Below are 23,011 nucleotides of genomic sequence, written 5' to 3' on the forward strand. Positions count from 1 at the left end.
TACATTGAGCATCCGTCTAAGAATTTCCTTCCACCACGTACAACACTGCGCAACAAAAGACCACGCGGAAGACGCCCTTCTGTCTGTTATGTGGCCGCGAATTGTCGACAGTGTCGGAAGCGACGCTGCCCCATGATGGCCTCGACCCCGACATTGTCGCCGAGAGCTTCACTCTTCGTGCAGAAGGAGCCCGACAGTTTGCAAGGCTGGACATCCAGCACCATCAAGGCCATGGCGCCCGGCGTTACAGCCGCAGCCGCAGACTGGTCACGTTCGCTCCGAACGACAGAGTGCGAGTATGAACACCCAATAGATGCCGCGCTTTCAGAGAAACTATTAAAGCATTGCTTCGGTCCCTAGAGAGTGCTCCGTCGGCTAATTGACGTCACTTACGAACTTCTACCGGATGGGTTTTTCTGGACTACCTGCCGTCTGCAGAGACCTGAGATCGCCCGTGTCGCGCGGATGAAGCCTGATCGCGAGACAGGTAGAGGCTAAGTGCCGCGCATTACTCAATTTTCTTTTTTTTCTTTTTCCTATCTTCTTTTTAAAGTACAGAGTCGATGTTTTTCCTCCGAGAAGGAGGGCAATGCCGCGTCTTCAACAACAGCCGCTCGGCGGCTGCTCGGCACGAAGCTCGTGCGCCACGCCACGCTGGTGGCTTTGGCGAAGAAACTGAAGTTTTGTTTCCGGTCGCCTCTCGGTGCAAATCAAAAATACAGAAAACCAAAAGTCACGTAGTAAATAAAAGGCCACATTAATGATAAAAGAGACCAAAAGATTGAAAACTAAATCTACAAAAAAACATGGCCGAAACGCGTATAGTGGTGGGCATGTGTTCAGCGTGTTATGTTTCCTGTGCGAGAGCGATTAATGTTGTTATTCACCAGTGCCAGTAATATATACAACTGTCCCCTGTTTTCTTTTGCAATCGAAATAAGGTCGTTACACCTGTCGGCACTTGTCGAGATGTATATATTTATTTTATTTTCTTTAGGCATACTATTGGTTTTATGACGTTTCTTTATAAATTCAAGCTCAGGAACAGAGAATCGGGTGCTGCCAGAAGGCGTTGTCCTAAAATTCATCGCAGGTTCATGGGATCGTTCGTCTACTACAACCTGGTGCTGTCGTCGACGAGCGCTCCGGGCAACCCGTACTTCAACTACGCCATCTCTGCGGCCAGCGAGATCCCCGCCGCTCTGCTGGGCCTATGGGTGGCGCGCCGATGCAGCCGGCGTCGCTCTCAGGCACTCTTCCTGCTGCTGGCTGCGCTGGCCATCGTGCCACTGCCGTTCCTGCCCAAAGGTGCGCCTCCTGGCACCGCGCTTTTGCTGCGAGCTCACGGGGACAGTAGCATGGGGGAAAACGGTAAAGAACACTGAATCCCGCAAGCACAAATCCAAGCGTCGGCAGAAGCCAGATGTGCCACTGAGAGTTTCATGACTTCTTTATTTTTCAATCCTGTGGGCCTTTCTGAGACTCACACAATAGCGAGCACATAAGCATGTATATGCACTGCCGATCATCGCATGCAAAATGCGCAGTCAGTACACACGTGACTACTGGTAGAGAGATTATGTGTGCAGCACCAACGTGCGGCAAATTCAGACATGATGCTTTACGCGTAAGCTGTAGCGGACTGTACAGAGAGCAGGTTGCGCATCGTCGCCGCGGTGGCTCAGTGGTTAGGGCGCTCGGCTACTGATAAGGAGGAGCCGGTTTCGAGCCCGACCGCGGCGGCCGCGTTTCGATGGAGGCGAAACGCTAAGGCGCTCGTGTGTTGTGCGATGTCAGTGAACGTCAAAGATCCCAAGGTGGTCGAAATTATTCCGGAGCCATTCACTACGGCATCCCTCATACCCTGAGTCGCTTTGGGGTGTTAAACCCCCATGAGCCATAAAGAAGGTTGCGTAAACATTTTCAAATGCAATCTTCCGTGAACGCAACTTCCTGAACGAACGCATACAGACACTCCGTCATATGCGTCAGCGCATAATTGCAACAACCTACTCCTGTTTAAGAAAATATTCATTCTTTACCCTGCATAACAAATTGTAGAGCCAGTGCTCAGACCCGAATGAGACTGAAGAAAATTTTCTTCACCTAATCTGATGTTTGAATGCCAGGCATTTACTACGACACCTGGGCTGCGTAACCTAGAAGGCGACCCAACGCTGAAAATTTCCAAGAAAAAAAGACTCTAAGAAATGAAACACAGTCACGGAAACGTCGTTGCCCATTTGGAAGTACGTACTGAAATTCAACTGCGAAGCTTCTGTGAAAGCTGCATACTCTTTCTTTCGTAGCCGTATGGCTGCTCTTGAGCGTATGCTAAGGTATTATGACTCGCATATTCCAAATTTGCGCCACATTAGCTTACAGCCTCTCATACCCAGCCTTATCGCCCGGAGTGTACGAGGGCGCTGTTGTGAGCTAGTTGTGTAAAATGACAAAAAAAGGAACAGAACAAGCACAAGACGAAGTAGACAGCACCTGTGTCGTTCGTCTCTTTCGTCCTGTGTGTGCGCTGTTCCCTTTTTGTCACCTGGAGTGTAGCTGGTCACATAAAAATCCTAATATGATGCTACCAGAGAAATATGTAAAGGGTCTGTAAAATCGTGGGATATTAACCTATCCGTGTTTTGCGTACAGAAGCGATCAATCCCGTGTAGAGCGCTCGAGTGGCCCGCAGAGCAACAAGTTTTGCTCCGCGCGACCGCAGCTGCTTCGTTCCAAGGTCAGTACTTGTGTGGGAGTGCAGCCACGTTGGCTTCCATACGTTCTAGACTGCCCCTTCAAGGAGGCTTCCGGCCGGCTGTAACACAAACTGAGCTCCATTCGCATGGTCTGAGTTATGCGGGAGCTTCTGGCGAAATTTGTGCTCCGATCGATTCCCCCTGATGACCTCTCTAGTTTCCGTTAGGTAGGGATGAGTGGTTTGCGGCAAGCTGTTTCGAGTCGCTGCCTCACCCATGAATAAACTATTCGAAATCAAAGCTTGTGCACTGCTGAAGTGAGGTGCAAGTTACATATTGGCTTCCCCGCAGCTCATGTCATCATGTTCCCCGCCCTCATCGCCCTGCTAGCCGCTACAACCTCGTAGCCGCGCAAAGCTACTCCAGGCCACAAGCGCTGGGCGACTTCGGTGATGTGTGATGCACTCCCCTGGTCAGTTCCAACCCTCTGGTCTGGCTCACCTGCATGCTGTGTCACGCGCCATCACGGTTCATAAGCTGCTATCCTCCACGAACTCGCGGCCGCTCTAGAGGATTCCAATCCTTCAGCACTGCGCCCCCTCTGTGGTGTGTTGTCTGCCCACAGCGTTCAGAGATTGCTTGACGGTGCAACCTTGCGGTCACGTATGGAGAGCCGCCTACCACCTCTGTGGTTCGTCATACCCCCGCCCCTCGGTCAAGGATAGCCACCACGATCCGGTGGCTGCTCTCGGGGACTCCAACGCTCTCTACTCCACCTTTGTGTGCACCCCCGCCCCACGGTGACTGCCAGCCCCTGCAGCACATTTGCCGGACATGGTGACTGCAGCTATCTGGCGCTTTGCCGCATTTGTGGTGCATATACTAGGAAGGGCGAGAAAAAGAAAGAAGTTTCCTGCCCGCACTATGTGGTGCAGTCAATTTTTTAGGTCTCCTATATTTGCCGCATGCAATTTGCAATACAAGTAGTCACCACCTGGTTATGGCCAACCCCTCTCGTGGGTATGTGCCATTCTGTGAGGCAAACAACAACAACATCTGTCATGTGCTCTGACTACTAGGCGACGGTGAGCCCTTCTTTCACTTACGGTGCCGGGCTCATTGGTCATTGTAGCCCCCGATATTTTTTACTTATTAGCATCATAACCTACAGCGCAAAAACATCAAAGCAGGGGAGTGAACTAACAAAGAATCTACTGTACAGGGTCATCAAGAAACTACAAGCAGCAAAAATGTACTCTACCTCGTTTTCAAGAGTACACGTAAGCATGAAATGTTTTGTAGTGCCGGCATCGCACATATAGAGACTGAACTTCGTTACGAGGCCAGACAAAGCCATCCGTCTGCAGCGTCCCTCAGGCGGGAGTGTGCAACGTGTCGTGTGGAGCCATGGCGCCATCCTTCGTCGCGGCGCTGAACCCGTTGTAAACAGTGAGGGCGGAGGAAGGTATTGCCGCGGGCACGAGGATTACGCAAAAGGTGCGGCGTTCTCACATCGCGCACACGTCGCTAGGACTGCGCGTGCGCTGGACAGAGAGTAGTATAGGATCCTTCGCGCCGCATCCTGGCTTCGCCCACCACAGGACTGTTGGGAAACGCTGTCGTTGACGCACGTGCTGCTCCGGCGGCAGCCTAGCACGCAGGCAGCAGGGGACAGGCGGAAAGTCCCTACAAAGTTCGGTCATGTTCTCCTCCGTATTATCCGTCGTTTTGGCGCCAAGGTCATTCCAGGCGCTCCGACAATGGGAGCTGGAAGGATTTCATGCTTAATACGAAAATCTATGACACATATCTGTAAAAGAAACAATCTAACAAAGAAAAACTTATGATTCCTGTTGTCTATTGAAAACTTGTCTTGAAAGGGTAGCACTTTGGCTTGTGCCTTCTTCAGAAGTCAAGAAACAGAACATTATATTATGGTCTTTGCTCGAACTATTGATGGGCATAGGAAACGATATGATTGCGGGAAGCATTCAGGTGATAATGGGTACGATACTGGTCATGGAGTCACGGTGGACAAGTGGAGGCGGCCAGAACTCGTAGGTGCGATAATGTAAACAAAGCTGAAATGCAGGGAGACGCATATAATATGTGATATTAGCCAGCAGCACTAGGTGGGCTGAAAGCTTCTCACTGCGTGTAAGCAAGAGCTTAGTTTGAGCAAAATAAACTCAGTTGTAAGTTGGCGCCACACCTGTCTTGCATATATTGGTCTGATTCTCTCGCGCCAGTTCGCTTTTATGCACCATATATCTCTTTGGGTGGTTACGCAACTGTAACTGTAATCGCAAGAAATTGCCGCCATATAAACTCAGTTACGATAGACTGCTAGGCTCCGGACAAAACATATAATATAGCGGCGATGATCACGTCCGCACGGCGTTTTGGTGGCGCACGCGTCAGAAATACGTAGTCAACATGCATCTGCATCGCTTCCCATCAAAGTTTTGGTCAAATGTTTAGGGGAAGCCGCCAAGGTGGAGTAAACTTGTAATAGGAAGTATTTACACATTGGCATCCACCCAAATGCATCCCTGCGACTGCAAAGGAAAGCCATATAGCTTTCTCAGAAAGCTGTTTGTGCGGTGTGTGGTAGTGCCATAACTTTGCCTTCTCCAGTACAGACTCTCTGGTCCTCTTACATCTGATCGCCGATATCCGGCCTCTTCCAGCTATTGGTACAAAATCCATCGAGACATATTTTATTTCCTTTTAGACGGCACACAATCACAGTGGCGCCACGGTTCGATCCCTGTACTTCAGGAGCAAAAGGCACATGCTCCACTTTTGTGCCACTGGTGTAACCCTTGCTCTTTTCTAACAAACATTCCCGAAAAGAACTAGCGCAGCTCTTGGTGAAGGCTGACTTGAAGGCAATGCAGCAATTATACTTTTTACAAAGGCTAGAGTTGAGGCAGGAGAGCGGCTACTAAGAACAAAGACTGGTACGACCTCAGTAAGGTCACACGGTTTGCGAGTGCCACATGCCTTCCAGCTATGACGAACAACTACATGGGTTCTTGCTCAGTGCGCAGCCATTTTATTCTAGCATCGCAATCGTGTACTTTCGCCCTCATTTGGGCCAACGGTGATTGGTCCAAACAGGTTCGTGGTTTCCACTTCTAATACTGTGCCCATTTCAGTATAACATCCACGCACTGTCAAAAAAGTACTGCTCGAAAGACAACATTGAACTAATCATGGTGTGGATCAATGCTTCTGCGGTTAACCATTCGCGACCACGCGCACTACACAGAGGGCTGGGTCGGCGCGATATCTCAGTTCTTCTGTATTACATTCTCGGTGCTTTAGACCAGAAAAGAAGACCCCAAGCAACGTTTCTTCCAAGCTGTCGTGTATAGAACCGAACAACTACGCTTGACTACGCCGCATTCGCGCAGACAGTCCCGGCTGGCTGAGGATTGGATCGAACGTGCTGGTGAGGTTCCTGGCGCTCAATGCGGGCTTCATCAAGTGGATCATGGCGCTCGAGGTGTTCCCGACGTCGGCCCGCAGCTTCGGCTTCGCATGTGTGCTCACCTGCTCCCGGTTTGGAGCCATGGTGGCGCCATTCCTCCGCGACCTGGTGAGGGTCTCCCTGTGTTTCTTTCCCCAAGTGCTCAGGTAGCAAAACTTTACGGCGGCGCAGCGCAAGCAGAATACCGACACAGTCAAGCTTAGCGCCTGTAAGCAGGGCGTGACGCGTCACTTCAAGAGACTGAAGGTTCAGAAAAATTTTCTTGGGATTAAATGGAGGCTGAGGTTAAGGTCTGTCATAGTTCAAAGTAATAAAGAGTGCTACAATGTTTAGTTTTTGATGCTGTAATATTCCGCAATGAAACTGTCTCGCAGTGTTCGTTAAATGGCTTTTTCATCTGATCCAACTTGGCAACGCGGAAAATCGTGATCATCGTGAACGAAAAGCCGCTAACTCGGATGGCTCCCGTGTTATCTGCGATCGGTATACTACGGGGAATAGGTATTCGAGTAGAACATGTGGGGGGGGGGGGACTAGTTGGTGCATTTCAACACAAAAAACTGGCGCTGAATCAGACAAAATGCGGCAAGTGAAACTGTCCGGTCTTTCTGGCTGTGTTCAGCGTGATTTGGAGGCAGTTTTTTTTTTTTGAATGGGTGTTCGCAGGAAAGCTCGGCTTCTGGAAATATCAGGTTTCTGACTTTGTTTTTCATGCTCTAGGATACCATGAATTTCTTTTTATATACAGGGCCCAATAATATCAAAGGGAACAAGGTACGAGTATTTTATTATTGATTACTCAATAATTATGTGTGCTAATCGCATATTTTGCTGTTTTCTAACTAGTTTATCTTTTGGAGTATAATATGCAGTAGACATTTCCAACTTTTATAGAGAAGTAACCAAAAAATTCTCTTTTGCAGACTTGTTTCCTTTCGTTATGGAGCGACTTGTGCAATCGCCTTCAAAAAAACAGCTGCGGGGCCGCACCGCGGCGCTGGTATCGCCGGCGCTCGATCGCTGCTTGTGTATACTGAGTGACGATGAACTTCGCCGTCACAATCACGAAAGTGCGTATCGCACTTGATACATTTCTGTGCGGCATTTAACTGCTCTGCTGCGGACCATCGCGACAAGGTGCTCCCTTTGCGGTCAAAATGCCCCTGGTCGTGGCGCTGTAGCAGGAAGCGGAGGGCCGCGAGGCGACTGCTGTGGCGTGAAGGGACGGATCCCGTTTTGTCTTTAACGCGACAGCGTTAATGCTCCCGTTCAGCGGAAGACCCGGCGTTGTCCCGGTGGCACTGTGTCGAAAAACCCGCTTAACGCGTGTATGTCTGGAATGAAAATAATTGAAAAAGGACTTGTAATGTCACTCAAATGCTGGCGCTTGCCTACAAGGACTTAAATTTGTAAAGTAATTGATTTCACTTAAAGAAAAATTTCCATATATTTCAGTCGTACTTCGAACCACCCTTGGGTCGCCTGCCGGGAACGCTACCGACTATAGGTCTCATAGGCACGCTGCCTTGGCTGACGTACAAGAGGGGTGATATGTAGAGGTTGGCTTAATTTGAAGCGTAATGATGTGGTAATTAAGGGGGTAAACTATAGACATGTTAATTAGTGAGATACTAATTAGAGCAACACTGCGGAAGGCACTTGCAGAGGCGCCGCCGAATAACTAGAGGCACGGCCGTTCGATCGAGCGGCCGTGCTAGAGGCAAGCGGCGCGCAGAGCCAGAACCGCTCTTCTCCGCACGCAACACGCGGAAAGGTCAGTTCCTTCAGGACAGCCGAGCGGAACCGCTGGGGAACCGCAAGCAGCAACTGAGGCCCGCCAGAGTAAGCATCGCGGCGATACAAAGTGTCATCGTGGAGAACAAATAGTCGTACAGGAGTCATTCGCGTTTGCAGAGTCAAGGCTTTCGATGAGCGACCTTTAATAGAGGTCGTGGTTCTGTTCGGCGATGTTGAACAAGCCTAACGCCTAACAATGGTAACGATCAACGGTGACCTCACTCCAGTCAGCACGTTGACGATACAAAGAGTCCGCGTCGTTTCGCAGGCGCCTAGACTTGCATGTGGCAGTGAACGAGTACTCTTGCAGGCACAAAGCTGAACCAGCTAATTGGCCAATGGTATCTTTTAGCAAAGGAGGCCTTCAAAAAGCATGGTGTTCCGTGACCAATATGAAGCGGCGACCGATCAGTGTAAGGGAGGTGTTCGGCAAGCGCCCAATCAAGCGCCAAAGAATCGAGTTCAGTGGCGGAGTATTTTCGCCCGGCGGCGGAGAGACGGCTGCTCGCGTAAGAAAAAACAAGTTCACGATTGTGCTGCTGTTTGGCTAGCACAGCACTGGCCCCGTGTCTGCTGGCATTGGTGCGAGCTTGAGCAGAGGTTGATGCGTGAAAAAAGGCTAAAATAGGTGGCGTGACCAACAACTTGATCAGCGACGAAAAAGTTTGCACTGAAGCAAGCCCTAGTGAAAGGAACGTCTTTCCTGAGGATTTCTGTTAGTGGGCGAAATGTTGAGCGAAATGGCGGAAATGCGAACAAAGGGTGACAAACCTCGTTATATCCTTCCTTTTAAAAAGGAATAAGGCAGTCCGTAAGGATGCGGATTTTACCCGGGTCCGGTCGTGCTTAAAAAGCATCGACCACGTGGGAAAGATTAGTGAGCCGGTGGTGGCCCAACTGACACTTCGCAGGATTTAGCTGAAGCCTCACTTGACGAAGGCGAGCAGCAGTAGTAGAAACTCGTTCGATGTGTACAAAAAACGTATGCGAGGAGGCCACGACGTCGCCGAGGTAGCACAGACAAGTAGGTGCACTCAAAGCGTCCATCTACCGCTCGAAATGGTCCGAGTAATATTATTTAAGGATACTGCCAGCCATAAATAAGTTCTTACAATACACAGGCTAAATGGCATGACTTCAAAGGGATTGAACATAAGATGTTACGAATGCAGCCTTTCGCGGTACATGTCAGCCGCAGCGATCTGCCAGAAAGAGAAGCGCATGGAGAGATGAATTTGCGTCCATTGTCGTTTCAATATTTGAAAAGTTTATTCCTGCAAAAAAAAGGCAGAAAAACTAGTCACTGCTGTTTTTTCTTCAAAAAGAGTATTAATGAAGAATTGGACACTGACAACGTTTTTTGGTATGGATGAATGTCTGGAATGCTAGTGCAAAAGTTAACTGACTGAATAATTAGGCACGAAATTGAAGTTTTAGCATGAAAAAAACGCGTGTATCAATATGCGTGCCAAGGTTCTCCTTCAACTGGCCCGAAAATGAACAGCAAATACGTTTTCACCGCCACGTGGAACATTTGGAGCACGAATTGTCAAATTACAAGTTCACCGTAGCAACCCGAATCCTCTTTCCACGCACTACAGCTGCACCCCCTTCAGCGCTACACCCGGTGGGATCCGCACCCCCCCCCCCCCCCCCCCCGCACTCCTCAGTGACGCCACTGGCAGGTGTGACCGTAATTTGGCAGTCCGCGAGGAGGTCGTAAGCGTTGATCAACAAAAGCCCCCTCCAGGTCTTGGAACGCCTCCAAGGGATCTTCCTGCTGGTACCATCTTTGTCTTAACTAACATGCCTAGCACTGGGCCGGCAGGTATACGCCAATGAGCTCAATTTTACGTACGTTATGTTTAGGTGGGGGGGGGGGGGGGGGGGGGTGCCCTGTCGCACCCTCCATCGCATCATCACAAAGGTGCTCAGGTCGGCCTTCATAGAAGGTGCGTTAGTACCGACTGTCAAACACGACTAAGATGAAGGCTCGGGGCGCGGGCTGTGCGCACGAGCAGTTCGAGGGCAGAACTGTTCAAGAAGCCTCCTGAGTCGCATATCTTTAATGGCGCACCGCTACGCACTTGCACTTACTAAACGCAGACATAAAACGAGGAACACACCATCTCTGTCTTGTCGACATGTGCGTCTCTTTCTATATCTGGCTTTGTAAGCGCCGTCCATATTTTTGTTTGCTGCGTTACAGGCCATGTTCTTTGTGGAACTTGCGCATGAATACGACGTATAGGACATACGCCGCTAAAGATGAGTGTGGCCGCCAGTGAGCGTTGCAGAGATTAGGCTGCAATTAACTGATCATTAATTTTGTAAGGCAAATGGAAGAACTGTATAGCTCAGTTGGCGCAACACCCCACGTGTTCATGCGGGAGTCGCTAATTCGGCTCCCACCGTGGCATGTTGTGTTTTGTTGTTGTTTTTGCTTTGTCAAATTATTTTGTATATAAAATTAGTACTTAGTTGCGGTTCCTCTTAGGCATGCAAGATATAACAGTGATGGTTTCATGCAGTTTAATTGGTATTTCGGACTATTAGGCAATATTCTGCAAGATTAAAGTAGTTTAGACTGTTTTCAAGCTTGCAGTCCGCGTGCCTAAGCTGTTTCTTCGACGCGCATAGGAAGTGACATTGCTTAGGTTCAGTGTTCTCTGTAGGCCAATGAAGCCTCGTTAAGCTGCAAAGCGCTGTTTTTTTTCTGCTGCTTCGCTTTTATTGAGAAAAAACAACAGTTGCTTGAACTGGTTGGTTGAGAGAGAAGAAACAGGCCTTTGCTCGCGCTGTTTTCAGGAAGAACCGTCTTGTTCCGCATGCATCGGCTCAATAGCAGATAATTTATGAGCCCTTGTGCTACCGATATTCCATGTGCGCAGGGTGAGGCGACCGATCCCTCTGTGCCGTACGTGATTCAGGCGCTTTTCTTACTGCTCGCTTCTGGCATCAGCCTGCTGTTGCCCGAAACTCTCAATAAGCCGCTTCCCGATACCTTCCACGAGGCAGAAAGCATAAGCAGGTAAGTCGGCCACCAGTCATGGCGGGAGACGCTGCTTCGGCGCTTTGATAAAGCCGCGGCAGCAAGACGGGCAAAATGGCTACATCTCATTCAGCCGGAAACATAACAACTCTAACTATACATACCTTATTCAAGATGACTTACTCTCCCATGTATATCATTACAAATACCTTGGAGTTAACCTTTCGTCCGATCTTTCATGGTCTTTTTTGATATCACATCCATATGCGCTGTGGCCTCAAAGTCATTAGGTTACATACGCCGTAACTTACGAAATTCTCCTGCTAATATTCGGAAACTAGCATACCTAACATTTGTTCGACCACAACTTGAGTTCGCTTCCTCCATTTGGTCTCCTTATTACAACATGGTCACCACATTAGAAACCATTCAAAACAGGACAGCCCGATTCATCTCTAAAAACTATAACTACCATTCAAGCGTCACTCAGATTAAAACGGATCTTTCTTTGCAATCTTTAGGCATACGCCGTGACATCGCTTTGCTAACATTATTTCACAAGTACGTGCACTCCAATAGGTCATGGTCATTTCACCTAGATGTCCCATCTCGCACATCCAAAAGATTGCACAATCATCTCAGTTTTACACGCATCTATGGTGACACATTAGCTTTCAATTCATCAGCACTTTCGCGAGCCATCAGATTATGGAATAACCTCCCAGATAACATCGCCTCGCTGTCTAATCTTGATACCTTCCATCACCAACTCATTGCACATTTCACTGAAGCCATCTTAACATGTTAATGCAATCTCTTTTACGCGTTCTGTTACACATTGCGTTTATTTTTTTTCTCTCCTTTTGTTCGTATTCTGTTTCCAAATTTGGTTGACATTAGTAAAGGCGCCATGTGCTTTCTAATTTTATTTTTTGTTAGATGTACCCTGGGTCTCTTTTCTGGATTTATTTCGGTGTTCCTACGCCAAATTTACATTAACTTACCCCTATGTCAACTGCTCTGTATTATACTGAAGTGTATCCAATTTTTTACTGATCACGTATAGTGCCTTGTTCCCTTGTCTTTGTTTGTCCCCTTTTAAATTTGTTGTTGATGTTTTGTCGCCCCCTTACACAATGCCCTACGGGCCTGTAAGGTAGTTCAAATAAATAAATCATACACGATTTCATTTTATTATTTATTTTTTATTGTTATTTTATTTTTTTACAGCATACTGCAGACCCTAAATGGGTCCTGGGAGGAGGGGCAAAAAAGCATAAAAGAAATACAGCAAATAACATCGCAGAACAAATATAAATAATGGCACAGAATAAGAAACAGGCACTCAGCAACTGTCAATAAAATATTTTGTAAAAGGCGTCGATGTTCTTTAGTAGATCAGTCGGGAGTTCATTCCATTGTGTGATTGTGCGCGGAAAGAATGAGTATTTAAAAACATCGACCCTACCGTTGTACGGTGTTAGTGATTCCAGCTGATGATTTCTTGTTAGTCGCAATGTGCTTGTTTTGATAAATGGATCAGGGCAAATGGAAAGTTTGTTATTTTTGAGTAAGTAAATTAGCTTCAACCTTTGAATTTTTCTTCGTGTTTGCAGTGTCTGTATGTTGTGTTGCGCCATCAGAGCGGTTGGTGAGTCAGTGGAGCGGTATTCGTTAAAATGAATTTAACAGATTTTCGCAGGATCATTTCTAAGATGTCGATGTTATGTTTTGTGTAAGGGTCCCAGACGGTGCATGCGTACTCTAGTTTAGGCCTGATGATGGACGTGTAGGCTAGGAGCTTTGCACTAGAAGGGCCAGCTTTCAATTTATGTCTGAGGAAGCAAAGTTTCTTGAAAGATGATGTACATCTGTTTGATATGTGTTTATTCCAGCTAACAATACTGATTAGAGTAACACCTAGGTATTCGTATTTGTTAACTTCCTCAAGCTGGTGAGAAGGAAGGACATCTCTGCAAGAACTCTGCAGTGGACATGCGCTCGCATTCATGCGCATCACAGTGAGTTCCTGGCGCCAAGAAAATCATCGGTTGTCAAAGCGTTTTGTTAAGTAAATAGAAAGCTAATCAAAAGGCGAAATTATAAACGCCTAATTTTAGTTGCCCCTGGCTAGTTTAATACAGACAAAGATTGAAATGCCGATTTCATTTTCTTCTGCACAGTACAGCACAGTGTTGTCCATGGGCTGTTGTTACCAACTGCTGCTTTGTTTCTAGGCTGCATCCAAGCAGAGCTGCTCTTCTCTAGGCAGCTTCATCTTAAGGAGCCGAGGAGAGGAAATTCATACATAAAATGGAGTCGTGGGAACAAGCGACTCGTTGTAGGAAAGTGGTGGTATTTTTAAACGCGGGTCATGGAAGTAGTGGTGTAGCAAAATCTTTCACGTTTCCCAAAAAAATCTCAAATGTTCGCGGACGTTGAGCACAAGTAGTGAAGTTAGGTTTTGCAATTAGCCGCCAAGAAAAAACGCCCTAAACTGCACTTTCTTAAGCGCGAAAAGATTTGTGACTCGGCTGACATGCATTTCTACGCCGTTCTCAATTTGGATGGTTCACAACTGCGCATTGAATTGGGCCGAAGCGGTCGTGACGTCTGAGCCAGCTAGCGGCCGTATACACATGGCTTACTGTGGTGTATTGGGAGAAAGGTTAGCTCTTTTCTATTGTGACCATTGCCACATGCGTACCAAGCATGCAAAGGTTGCGAACTAAGCACCGTGCGACAGGGCAGCTTGGTATTCGCAAGGCGCGAGGGCATGCGCGTCTTCGCTTACCGCAGTCTTTCTCAAAGTTTGGCTTCCCTCCACGCATGTCAAGTGTGGCGTAACGGCCCCACTGCCCGACATAACGCACTATCACAAAGTTTATTTTGGGGGGTTCTGAACGCTAGTGCATGACACTAACGCTTAATTTTTTTTGTGGCAGATAAAATATTATCGCGAATCAGATGTGCTTAACGACACAAAAAGAAAAATAAAGTGCATGCTATAAAGATAGAGTTTATCTAAAAACGAAAACAAGCTTTTCTCTGCAGCACTCAGTCGATACGAACGTGAGAATAAAACATCGATATTGGTACTTCGGGCTGCATTTTGAAGGAGACGTCATCCCCCCCCCCCTTTTTTTTAAACAAACAGGGCAAGGATTGTATAAGCGCACCGCAGCAATGAAAAAAAAAGGACTGTCATGGTTTCAGTGTGCTCAGCCGGGTTCTGCGTGGCCAAAAACTGCTAGCATTTCAGAAAATGCTTCGGCGCAAACTGCAGCCAAAACTTTGAATTCCTGTGATAGCACTATGTACTGTCCTTATTTCCTTCATTCAGCCAATCTGTCCAACTTATAACCATAACCTCAACGTAACTGTAACTGCAGTGGCACCTGTAGTTTCCGGGTGATAGTGCGTTGCCACACCACTGACAGGAAATATGTCTGTTCTGGTCCACCCACGTCTAGTCGCCTGTGAAGTTTGGCCACGCCCGCGATTAATGGGAGCCCAGTGTTTGAGCTGGCAGTGAGTGCTGAGACCTTCAGCGCCCCTTGGCGAAAGCAACAGATCCCCGTGGACTTGGTATCTCGTTGACGTGCCACCCCCGCCCCATCTGGCCCGTGCGAGCGAACTCGCCAGCCGTCTTATCCCATCCTCTGTGATCTTTCAACTATCCTTTATTTTCCTTCCTGGTCGCTAAACGTTATGCTTTAGCGCGGTAGCCAACCTTTATTATTTCATACTCAGTTACAGCGCCACAGAAATACGGGACAGATATGTCTTGCAACAATAATGCCTATCCATACATCAATGACTCTCTAAAAAGGTAGCTTTTCCCTTCATTTTTTTATGAAGCTGAGGTTTTACAGACACTTTTGTGACTTTCTAATAGTCCGGCTTGTGACAGAGGGGAGACTATTCTCACATTAAGCAAATTAAATTAGATAATAATGAATATCATCTCCATTACCATATTTATTTAACTGGTGTTTTTAAACAGTGTATTTCCAAAAAAATGCTGGTGGCGAAATAAATCGTTACATAAAAGGTATTAAAACTACTTGGAAAAAACAACATCAATTTTTCTTCTTCCTATCCTCTTTAACAGTCTATAAAGCTTATTTCATGCCAACTAGAGAAATTTGTAGATAAATTACCCAATATTGCTCAGATATGCCTGTAAGAAGTTTTTAAATACGCTAATATATACATTCGAGTAATACCACAAGGCTCCATTTTTTTTAAAAAAAGAGCTTAGCAGCAGAAAAACCCACTGGCGCCTGTTGATCACGTCGCTGTGAACGTCACAGAAAACCAATGGATGCTTTTGCAAGTTTAATGAACCTCCGCGCATATTCTGATCCATTTTCAACTTCAATCTCTTTCTAGGCACGTGCAAAGCAGGGTTCACGGAGCAACCGCTGCGTGTGGCCATTATAATATCGCGTAAAAATTGGCTTTGCTCATATTATGCAATTTCAAACCTCATGTTCGTCTGCTTAATCTCTGAGTAATGCTGGCAACGTTATACTTTCGTAGCTGGCACGATGTGAGTAATCCATTTTCGTTGAACTTTCCAGGAAGAAGATTCCCAAGCCACCCAAGCAGCTGGCAGAGTATAAAATCGCCAACGCGGCACCGTGAACGGTCCATGTGTGTTCTACCGCAATCGTCGCGGCGGTCAGACGCAGGGAGAGAGAACGTGTCTTTTTTTGGATCTTAAAAAAGAGAACTCTTTGATAGAACTACGAATAAATCTTCTGTGAAGGATCCGAGTCAGCTTAGTGAGACTTGTGACATCTGGGATCAGTTTGTGCGACTTGAATTTAACCTGCGTTTTCTTCGTCGTCAACAACAAAATCGACCATCTGTTAATCTCGCACTATTTACGCTGTTTTAGTGGCTGGATGATGCTCAAAAACTGTGGGAACAAATCGGGGTTTTTCTCCGTTCGAGTCAGCGAGAGAAACTCTCGTTCACTACAACGCGAACATCGTGTACCACATGCACGTTTCACGGGTGTCCGTCAGACAGCGTCTAAATGCCTCTGGTGTCAGGAACGTGGTAACGAAAACTTGAGACACGCGCCTGCATCTCTCTTCTAACGACTTTTTCTGCGCCTTCACATTCGTATAGACAAGCTAAAGATAAGGATAGCTCAGACACAATGCACCATGTCTTCCATCAGTGAAACCACACGTAGTAAAGGATTTACAGGTAAGTCATAATGAACAATTGAATATAAAACAGATAATGCAGTGAGCCTCTTAAGTTTATTAAACTCGTATTATTCGTCACGAAAAACCAGTGAAATTTTCACCAAGCCCAAAGTGATTGTTTCTACTTAGAAAAAAAGTTTGCAACAGAAGATGCATTCCCTCCACTGCGTCAGGAACGGTAAAGGGAGATGAACCCGAAAGGGAGACGAAAGGACGAACCCTAACCCGTAATTCGTGGGACTCTGTTTCAACGTGTTAAGATCATTGTGCGATTTTTCCGCCGCATTAGCAAGCGTGTGGGTTGCACGTTTTCAGTCCGCATGCGGGCTTGTATCGTAAGGGGTGTTGCGCGCTCACTTTGCTCCTTGCAGGAGAGCTGGACAGTTCCAGCGTGCCTATCGGCTCGCTCCTGGCAATGCCTCCAGTCTAATGGCGTGCATGTGTCTGTAGCAAAACAGGCAGATATATTGTTGTACAAATTACGTGCATTAATTGTGGATTACTCGAGACATCCATTGCGTCAACGTTTTTCTCTGCGGAATTTTTGGTCGAAGGTAAAATCGCGACAGCTGTGATGACTATGGATCTCGGTGCAGCCGACCTCGACGGTCACGGACCAATTCACGAAAAACTCGGCAACGTTGCAGGCGAACCTGAACATCTGAAGTAATGTCATGGGAAACGATATGTATTTAGACCATTTCTATTCCAGGAACTGAAAAACTCGTCCCACAGCGACCGCGTACACCTTCTTGTAAGGTCGCTAAAAGTCCTGCTCTCACAGCGGTCTGCGATTCCTGCCCCAAAATAAGGAAAGGGTACCTCCACTAAAAAGTACGCTGTGCCCAAACGTGCAATATTGATTTCAGAAGGACGACACACTTCTTGTTCCGAATTCTCGGGACCAAGCGCACGGACTAGGAGTGGCCAAGTTAAGGGTAGAGCCTGCTAACAAAAGTCAGCGATTACGACCTAGATACTCACATTTTTCAAATAGCTACGATTACATATCTTAAACTATTAGCCAGTTATTCTAAACGCCACATTCCAGGGCTTCTACACTGCACAAAAAAGAAGAGAATAATAGCTGCAGCCTTTCTGAAGCCACGCATGGTAGTTGTCACTTTAATATGTAAACAGGCCTCCTCCCTAGCTCTCTACTCACTTTAATTGCGAAATATATGTTCATATCTATTCAGTGTATAAAGTGTGCGTGTTTGTGAATTGTGCATGCATTAAAAAATCACATTTTAGCACATTGCTCTCAACTACTGATGCGAATGCACATGAGAAAATTTGACGTTTACAATCATTTGAAATATACAAAATCAATGGTAACTTAAGCAGTTCTGCATTTCACAAAACAGTGAAAACGCGACAATATTGATTTATTTTTGTCGTGTTTTTCAGGCCGTTAGAAAAGCCAAAATAGAAACAGCAATGTGTGGCTGCAAATGGGCCGAAGATGTGCAGCACTGGGCTAAATTGCACGGCTTTTGCACAGAGGCCGCGGGCCATCAGTTTTCCTTTGGCAGTCCTTCTTGAGCTCACATTGCAGTTGGACAAGCCAGAATTCAGCACTGAAAACAAGTGTGGAGAGTTCTGCTGAGGGCCAATCATTGTTGATTGATCCGAGTGACCGTGACCGCCACGCGTGACCGTGAGGTTCGTTAAATGTGGGCTCGACTGTATATAAGTTTTGTTTTGGAACCACACGTGCACATTTACCACACGAGGAAGACGGTAAAAAAGAGTACTTGAATATTGGTTAATGTTTTTGTGGGGTTTCACATCCCAAAGCGACTAAGGCTACGAGGGATGCCGTAGCGGAGGGCTCCGAATTAATTTATACCAACTGGGGTTCTTTACCCTGCTATGAAATCGCACAGCATACGGGCGATTTTTTGGCCAGCAGCGAAAGTGCGACCCTGGATCAGCAGCCGAACGCCGAATCCGCTGTGCCACGGCGGCAGTGTCGCCAGAAGTAGGTTTGGTTACTCTTAGGAGTACTAGTGGTTTAAGGAATGGACACATGGTATCAAAAACCTATTGCTGTCCAAAAATACTGCCACTTCTCATCAAGCCAATCACTTGGAATAAACCCGTTAAGGCGGTGTTTACGAAACTGCGCACTATCGGCGTCAAATAAAACGCGAACTTATTCTGAATAACCGTGACCGAAAAATTCAAACTTAAAAGCATTAGCTGCTCAAAAAAATGCATGCAGACTTATATTTAACCTTCTACGCAGCGGCCTTCGCGCTGTCGAACTGAAAATAAATTGAGCTATTTGTTCTTGTTCAACTAAAACTTCTCGTTTTGCTGGTCCCCTTTCATTTGCCTTGATCGCATTTCGTTTGACGGTGACAATATATTGTGAATTCGCAGCTAACTCACCCTGATTTCTTTCTGACGACTTAAGCACCCTTTAAATCATAATAGCGTGTTTTTTATGCCAACTAGCGAGCATCCTCAAAAATCATTTTCATATGAGTGAGCACCCGCCGTGGTGGCTCAGTGGTTAAGGGCGCTCGGCTACTGGTACGGAGTTCCCGGGTTCGAACCCGACTGCGGTGGCTGCGTTTTTATGGAGGCAAAACGCTGAGGCGCCTGTGTGCTGTGTGATGTCAGTGCACGTTAAAGATCCCCAGGTGGTCTAAATTATTCCGGAGCCCTCCACTACGGCACCTCTTTCTTCCTTTCTTCTTTCACTCCCTCCTTTATCCCTTCTCTTACGACGCAGTGCAGGTTTCCAACGATATATGAGACAGATACTGCGCCGTTTCCTTTCCTAAAAAAACAATTAATGTTATTATATCAGTGAGCAAAGTATCACGTACTCTGTCAAGCATTTTCGTCATCCAAAATGTTACCTTTTTTTACACATTCCTATCATCATGTGTACCCTAAAAAACAATACGGATCTCTTGATGTTTCGAGCACTCATTAGACACATACTGGTGTTTCGATGCAAAAATTTTCGACCATTTGTCACTTTGTAGAAATTCGTACATTATCTTGAAGCAGTTATCGCTGGTGTTTTTCGTTGCAAACCAGACTCATTGGTGATCTTATGGCCCGCAGAAGCTATTTAAGCGGAAAACTACAATTCCTGCTCAGAAACTTCGAGCGCCGCTTGAAAGGCTTAACAAAGGCACAATTGTGTTATCCTCTTCGGGCGGCTCAGCCCGTAAAGAGCAGCCCTTGACGAAGGGAGCGAAGCACGCCCAGCCCCGTTCTCTCGTCTTCTGGTATCAGCTCGGGACGAATGCACTTCTGCAAACAAAAGAGCTGAGTGAGCAGAGTACCTAGTTTTCTCCACAGTCGCTTCCAGGCCCGCAGCTTTCTAAACTGCGTTTTCAACTTGAATGAATGAGGCGGATCGATTCGTCTGAAACAGCAGCTTTCGTTCACAATTTTATTAAAAGGGGGCAGCTGCTGTTGACTGATGACACCCAACGGCCGCCTGGGGTGTATTTTTTTGTCCTTCAATAAGCAGCGCCCTTACTGGCCATGAAAAAAATTTTTATCTGCATTGATTTCAGCCTGCGATAACGATCAACGAAATGTATACTAGCTCCCAGCCCACTTTACGTGAATGCAACGTGAAAAAGCAACAAGATACGTACAAGTGTCGTGCCAGTGGTAACAATCATTCCCACCTCCCTCAGACCAGCAGCCACTGAACAGTTCTGTAAATTAGTTCTCAGCTCCCGAACTAAGAGGCCAACAGGATCAGAATTTTACGTTGACAAGATTGGTGTCATACGCGTTGTGCACGAAAATGAATTAATCGGAGCAAAGTCGCAGAACAGCCTCACAATGTTTAAATCGCAAGTAGTTTATTCATGCCGCGTCAGAAGACGCTTCCATCTAGCCGTGTGCCGAACCAGTATGAAGGATATGACGTAAGCTCTAAAATCTGCTTCCCTCGCCTTAGCCCCTAGGCTGCATTTCATTGCATCCTCCTCTTTGGAAGCCGTGTTTGATGAAAGTATCGAGTTTTTTTTGTCGCCACCGCCGTTGCTTCCTCCGAGGCCGTTCGAACACCAGGAATTTATTTCGGAACATCTGGCCTCCAGTAAACACTCGCAGAGCTAATACCCAGTGACACCAATGATTCACCCCGCAGGTATTCGTATGCCTTTGCAGAGAGGCTGCGGAGGATGGTCGAATATCTGATTGTCGCTTCCGACCATGACGGCCGTTTTCGTCCGTAGTTCTTCACTTGATCGTGCATAAATGACGCTTGCAGATCGTTTCCCATGGAAGCTTTTCAATTCTCAAGAATGCGCTCACTCCAGAATCTTCTTTCAACTTGCGCACCTCTTCCTTGTAACGTACCATCGTTTGCGTAAGGATGTTTATCTTTTATAGAAGGGCTCTTTCTTTACGTTTCCATTTCCTGCGTTCCACCACGATTCTGAAACATGTTTTGATGGGGTCCATCTGACAGCCCTAACTTCTTTTCAGTAACGGTGTTACGTTTCGGCGCACGGACACTCTGTTGGCGTCCCTCCGACCACTGCCAGGCAGTGAAAGCGCGTTTGTTGCAGTATACATCAATTGCGGGTGGGATGCAGGGATGAGAGAAGTGGTAGGTTTCAAAAGCGTGTTCACAGAAGGTGATCCCACGACCAACGGGCTCGGATGTGCATGGTTATGTTGCCGAGATACATCTGCCGAACTGGTCATTTCTGCGCATGGTGTAACTACGGTCACAACGTTGAGTGTTCCTGGCTCTGTAGACGCTCCTTCAGCCGTCGACGTAAAATCCTGTGAGATGCTGTGCAAGGACGGTACTGAAGAGGCTACAGAGCTGGTTACATCCATATGGTCCACCGGTGATGTAAGGAACAGGACCACCAAACGTGCCTCCCGCAGCATCAACAGAGAGCTCATCACAAGTGGTTTGGAGCTCTTCCTTGCTAGGCTTTTTGACTGCTACGCCGTCCTCGTCGAGTTCGTGTCCCGCCTCTGACAGACGTTTGGCCGGAATATAAGTGCAGCTTCCAGGCGAGCTCGATGCTTGCATTTGCGGGGCACATGACGTGAGAATACTCGGAACCGACCCTTTTTTCAGTGTACGCCTCTTGGAGCCCTCTCTGAAGTCCTCAGGTAGAAAATACTTGCTGCAGACGGTGGAGCGAGACGGCGCGTAGTTGGGTGGCCAGTCCTAGCGTCCGATCACTTTCAGCCATTGCGCACGCAGCACATCGTCACTGGGAATCTCGTGAAACGAGACATTAGCATCGATGCTGTCTGTCCTCGACCTGCACGATGGCACACAGCAGTAACGCATCGTGCACCAAAAAATGAAATCCCGCAGACTGCACTGCATTACCTTAGGAAAAGAAGCAAGGAATACGAGGTAAAAGCTAGCTTCTTAGCTTTGAAGCTGAAGACGTGAACACGTATCTTATCTCGAGCAGTTACTGAACCGGTCGGTATGAAAATTCGCTTTGGTCACGCTCACTCATCGATGTTACGATGACTGCGTCTGACCACGTGCTGAAGCGGACATGGTTTTTGTTTTATTTGCCTCTTCTTCTACCAGAGCTTTTTCATTTTTGTATCGCTGTCTCGCCGTTTGTTGCCGTCAGCACCGAGCAGAACGTCCGTACAGTGGATCGCCGAAAGTGAGTTTCATACGTACGCACCCCTTAACTGTTTTTCCCAGCGCGCCCTCTATTTCTAAAAATGGAGGAGGCGCTGGTTTTTCCGAAGCTCCCCCCCCCCCCTCTTGCCTCCCTAAGTCGCCAATATGTTTTTTACACCCGACGAGAAATTTTACTTAACAGCGCAGGAAGAAGAGCAGATACCCGAAAGGGCACATCGTCCATAGCTGGTTTGTGGTGAAAGTAACCAAGACTTCCACGTGGTAGGAAGTTCAGTACGTTTGCCATTGTGAATGTTGATCTAGCAGTGCTTCAGGGGAAGACCCACAAATCTCCATGACCTTTCTGCAAGGAATGGAAGCGGAAACGGTGACGAACTGAACTCTTGAAAACAGAGCAAACCCCTGTTTTGATGCTTAAGGAGCTTTGTTACATGGCCGACGAGTGCACTGACCTCAACGGACGCGAAAACCTGAGCCACTGCATACGCTGCACACGAGCTCAAATTAGCAACGCAAAAACATCTTTTCGGAAAGCACCGCGCCTTTGAAGCATGAAACATCCACTACTGCTGCATGTTATCTTATTTCTCGTGAAAATTTATCAGCGACTATTTAGCAACGACGCGCGTATGTTATTATAGCAACAATACTCACAGTTCGCACAGTATCAAACAAAGTGCGAGGTGCTGGCCAAGAATACCCTTCGCTCTTAAAATTTCTGTAGCGCGTCGTGTTCTCGTCGAAGCAGCGTGTTGTATTTGCCAAAGCACCATGGCACGCACGCCTTTACTGCATGTGTACAACCTTATTCAAACATTTTAGGCGGTAATAGGTTGATTAATTGGAGCATGCCGTATTCGAGGCGTGTCATAATGCAGGCCTCCAGATTAACGTGTGCTTAAGTGTCAATACACGAGCGTTTTTCCATTCATTGTTTACCAAAATGAGGCCACCACGGTCGTGGGTTGAACACGCAATCGCTGCTAAGAAGAATACTACGACAAATAAATCTCATCATCGCATAATTATAAAACTGAGGATAAGCCGGTAACCTGGCAGCCAGAAAGTGCTTTGGCATCACTTGTGGCGAGATGCATTTCAGAATAGAATGCGCGTTTCGTTTCTTAGAACAACTGTTGCGGACAGATGCCACGAACAGAGAAAAACATAATGTCGTCGTAC

The 23,011-nt window shown here is 47.0% G+C and overlaps 1 protein-coding gene across 1 annotated transcript in view; it reads left to right on the forward strand.

The window, feature by feature from the left end:
* The window catches only part of LOC144105466 (organic cation transporter protein-like), a gene marked incomplete at its 5' end in the record, with an annotated part of 61,433 nt that extends 45,655 nt beyond the window's left edge, over positions 1 to 15,778 (forward strand). The window contains 4 exons of the mRNA XM_077638591.1: positions 1,094 to 1,308; positions 6,119 to 6,303; positions 10,884 to 11,023; positions 15,571 to 15,778. Of these exons, the coding sequence (XP_077494717.1) occupies positions 1,094 to 1,308; positions 6,119 to 6,303; positions 10,884 to 11,023; positions 15,571 to 15,634 (604 nt within the window). The remainder of the gene's footprint in view (positions 1 to 1,093; positions 1,309 to 6,118; positions 6,304 to 10,883; positions 11,024 to 15,570) is intronic.
* Positions 15,779 to 23,011: the final 7,233 nt, after the last annotated feature.

Source organism: Amblyomma americanum, chromosome 1, assembly GCF_052857255.1.
Source record: "Amblyomma americanum isolate KBUSLIRL-KWMA chromosome 1, ASM5285725v1, whole genome shotgun sequence".
Lineage (NCBI taxonomy): Eukaryota > Metazoa > Arthropoda > Arachnida > Ixodida > Ixodidae > Amblyomma > Amblyomma americanum.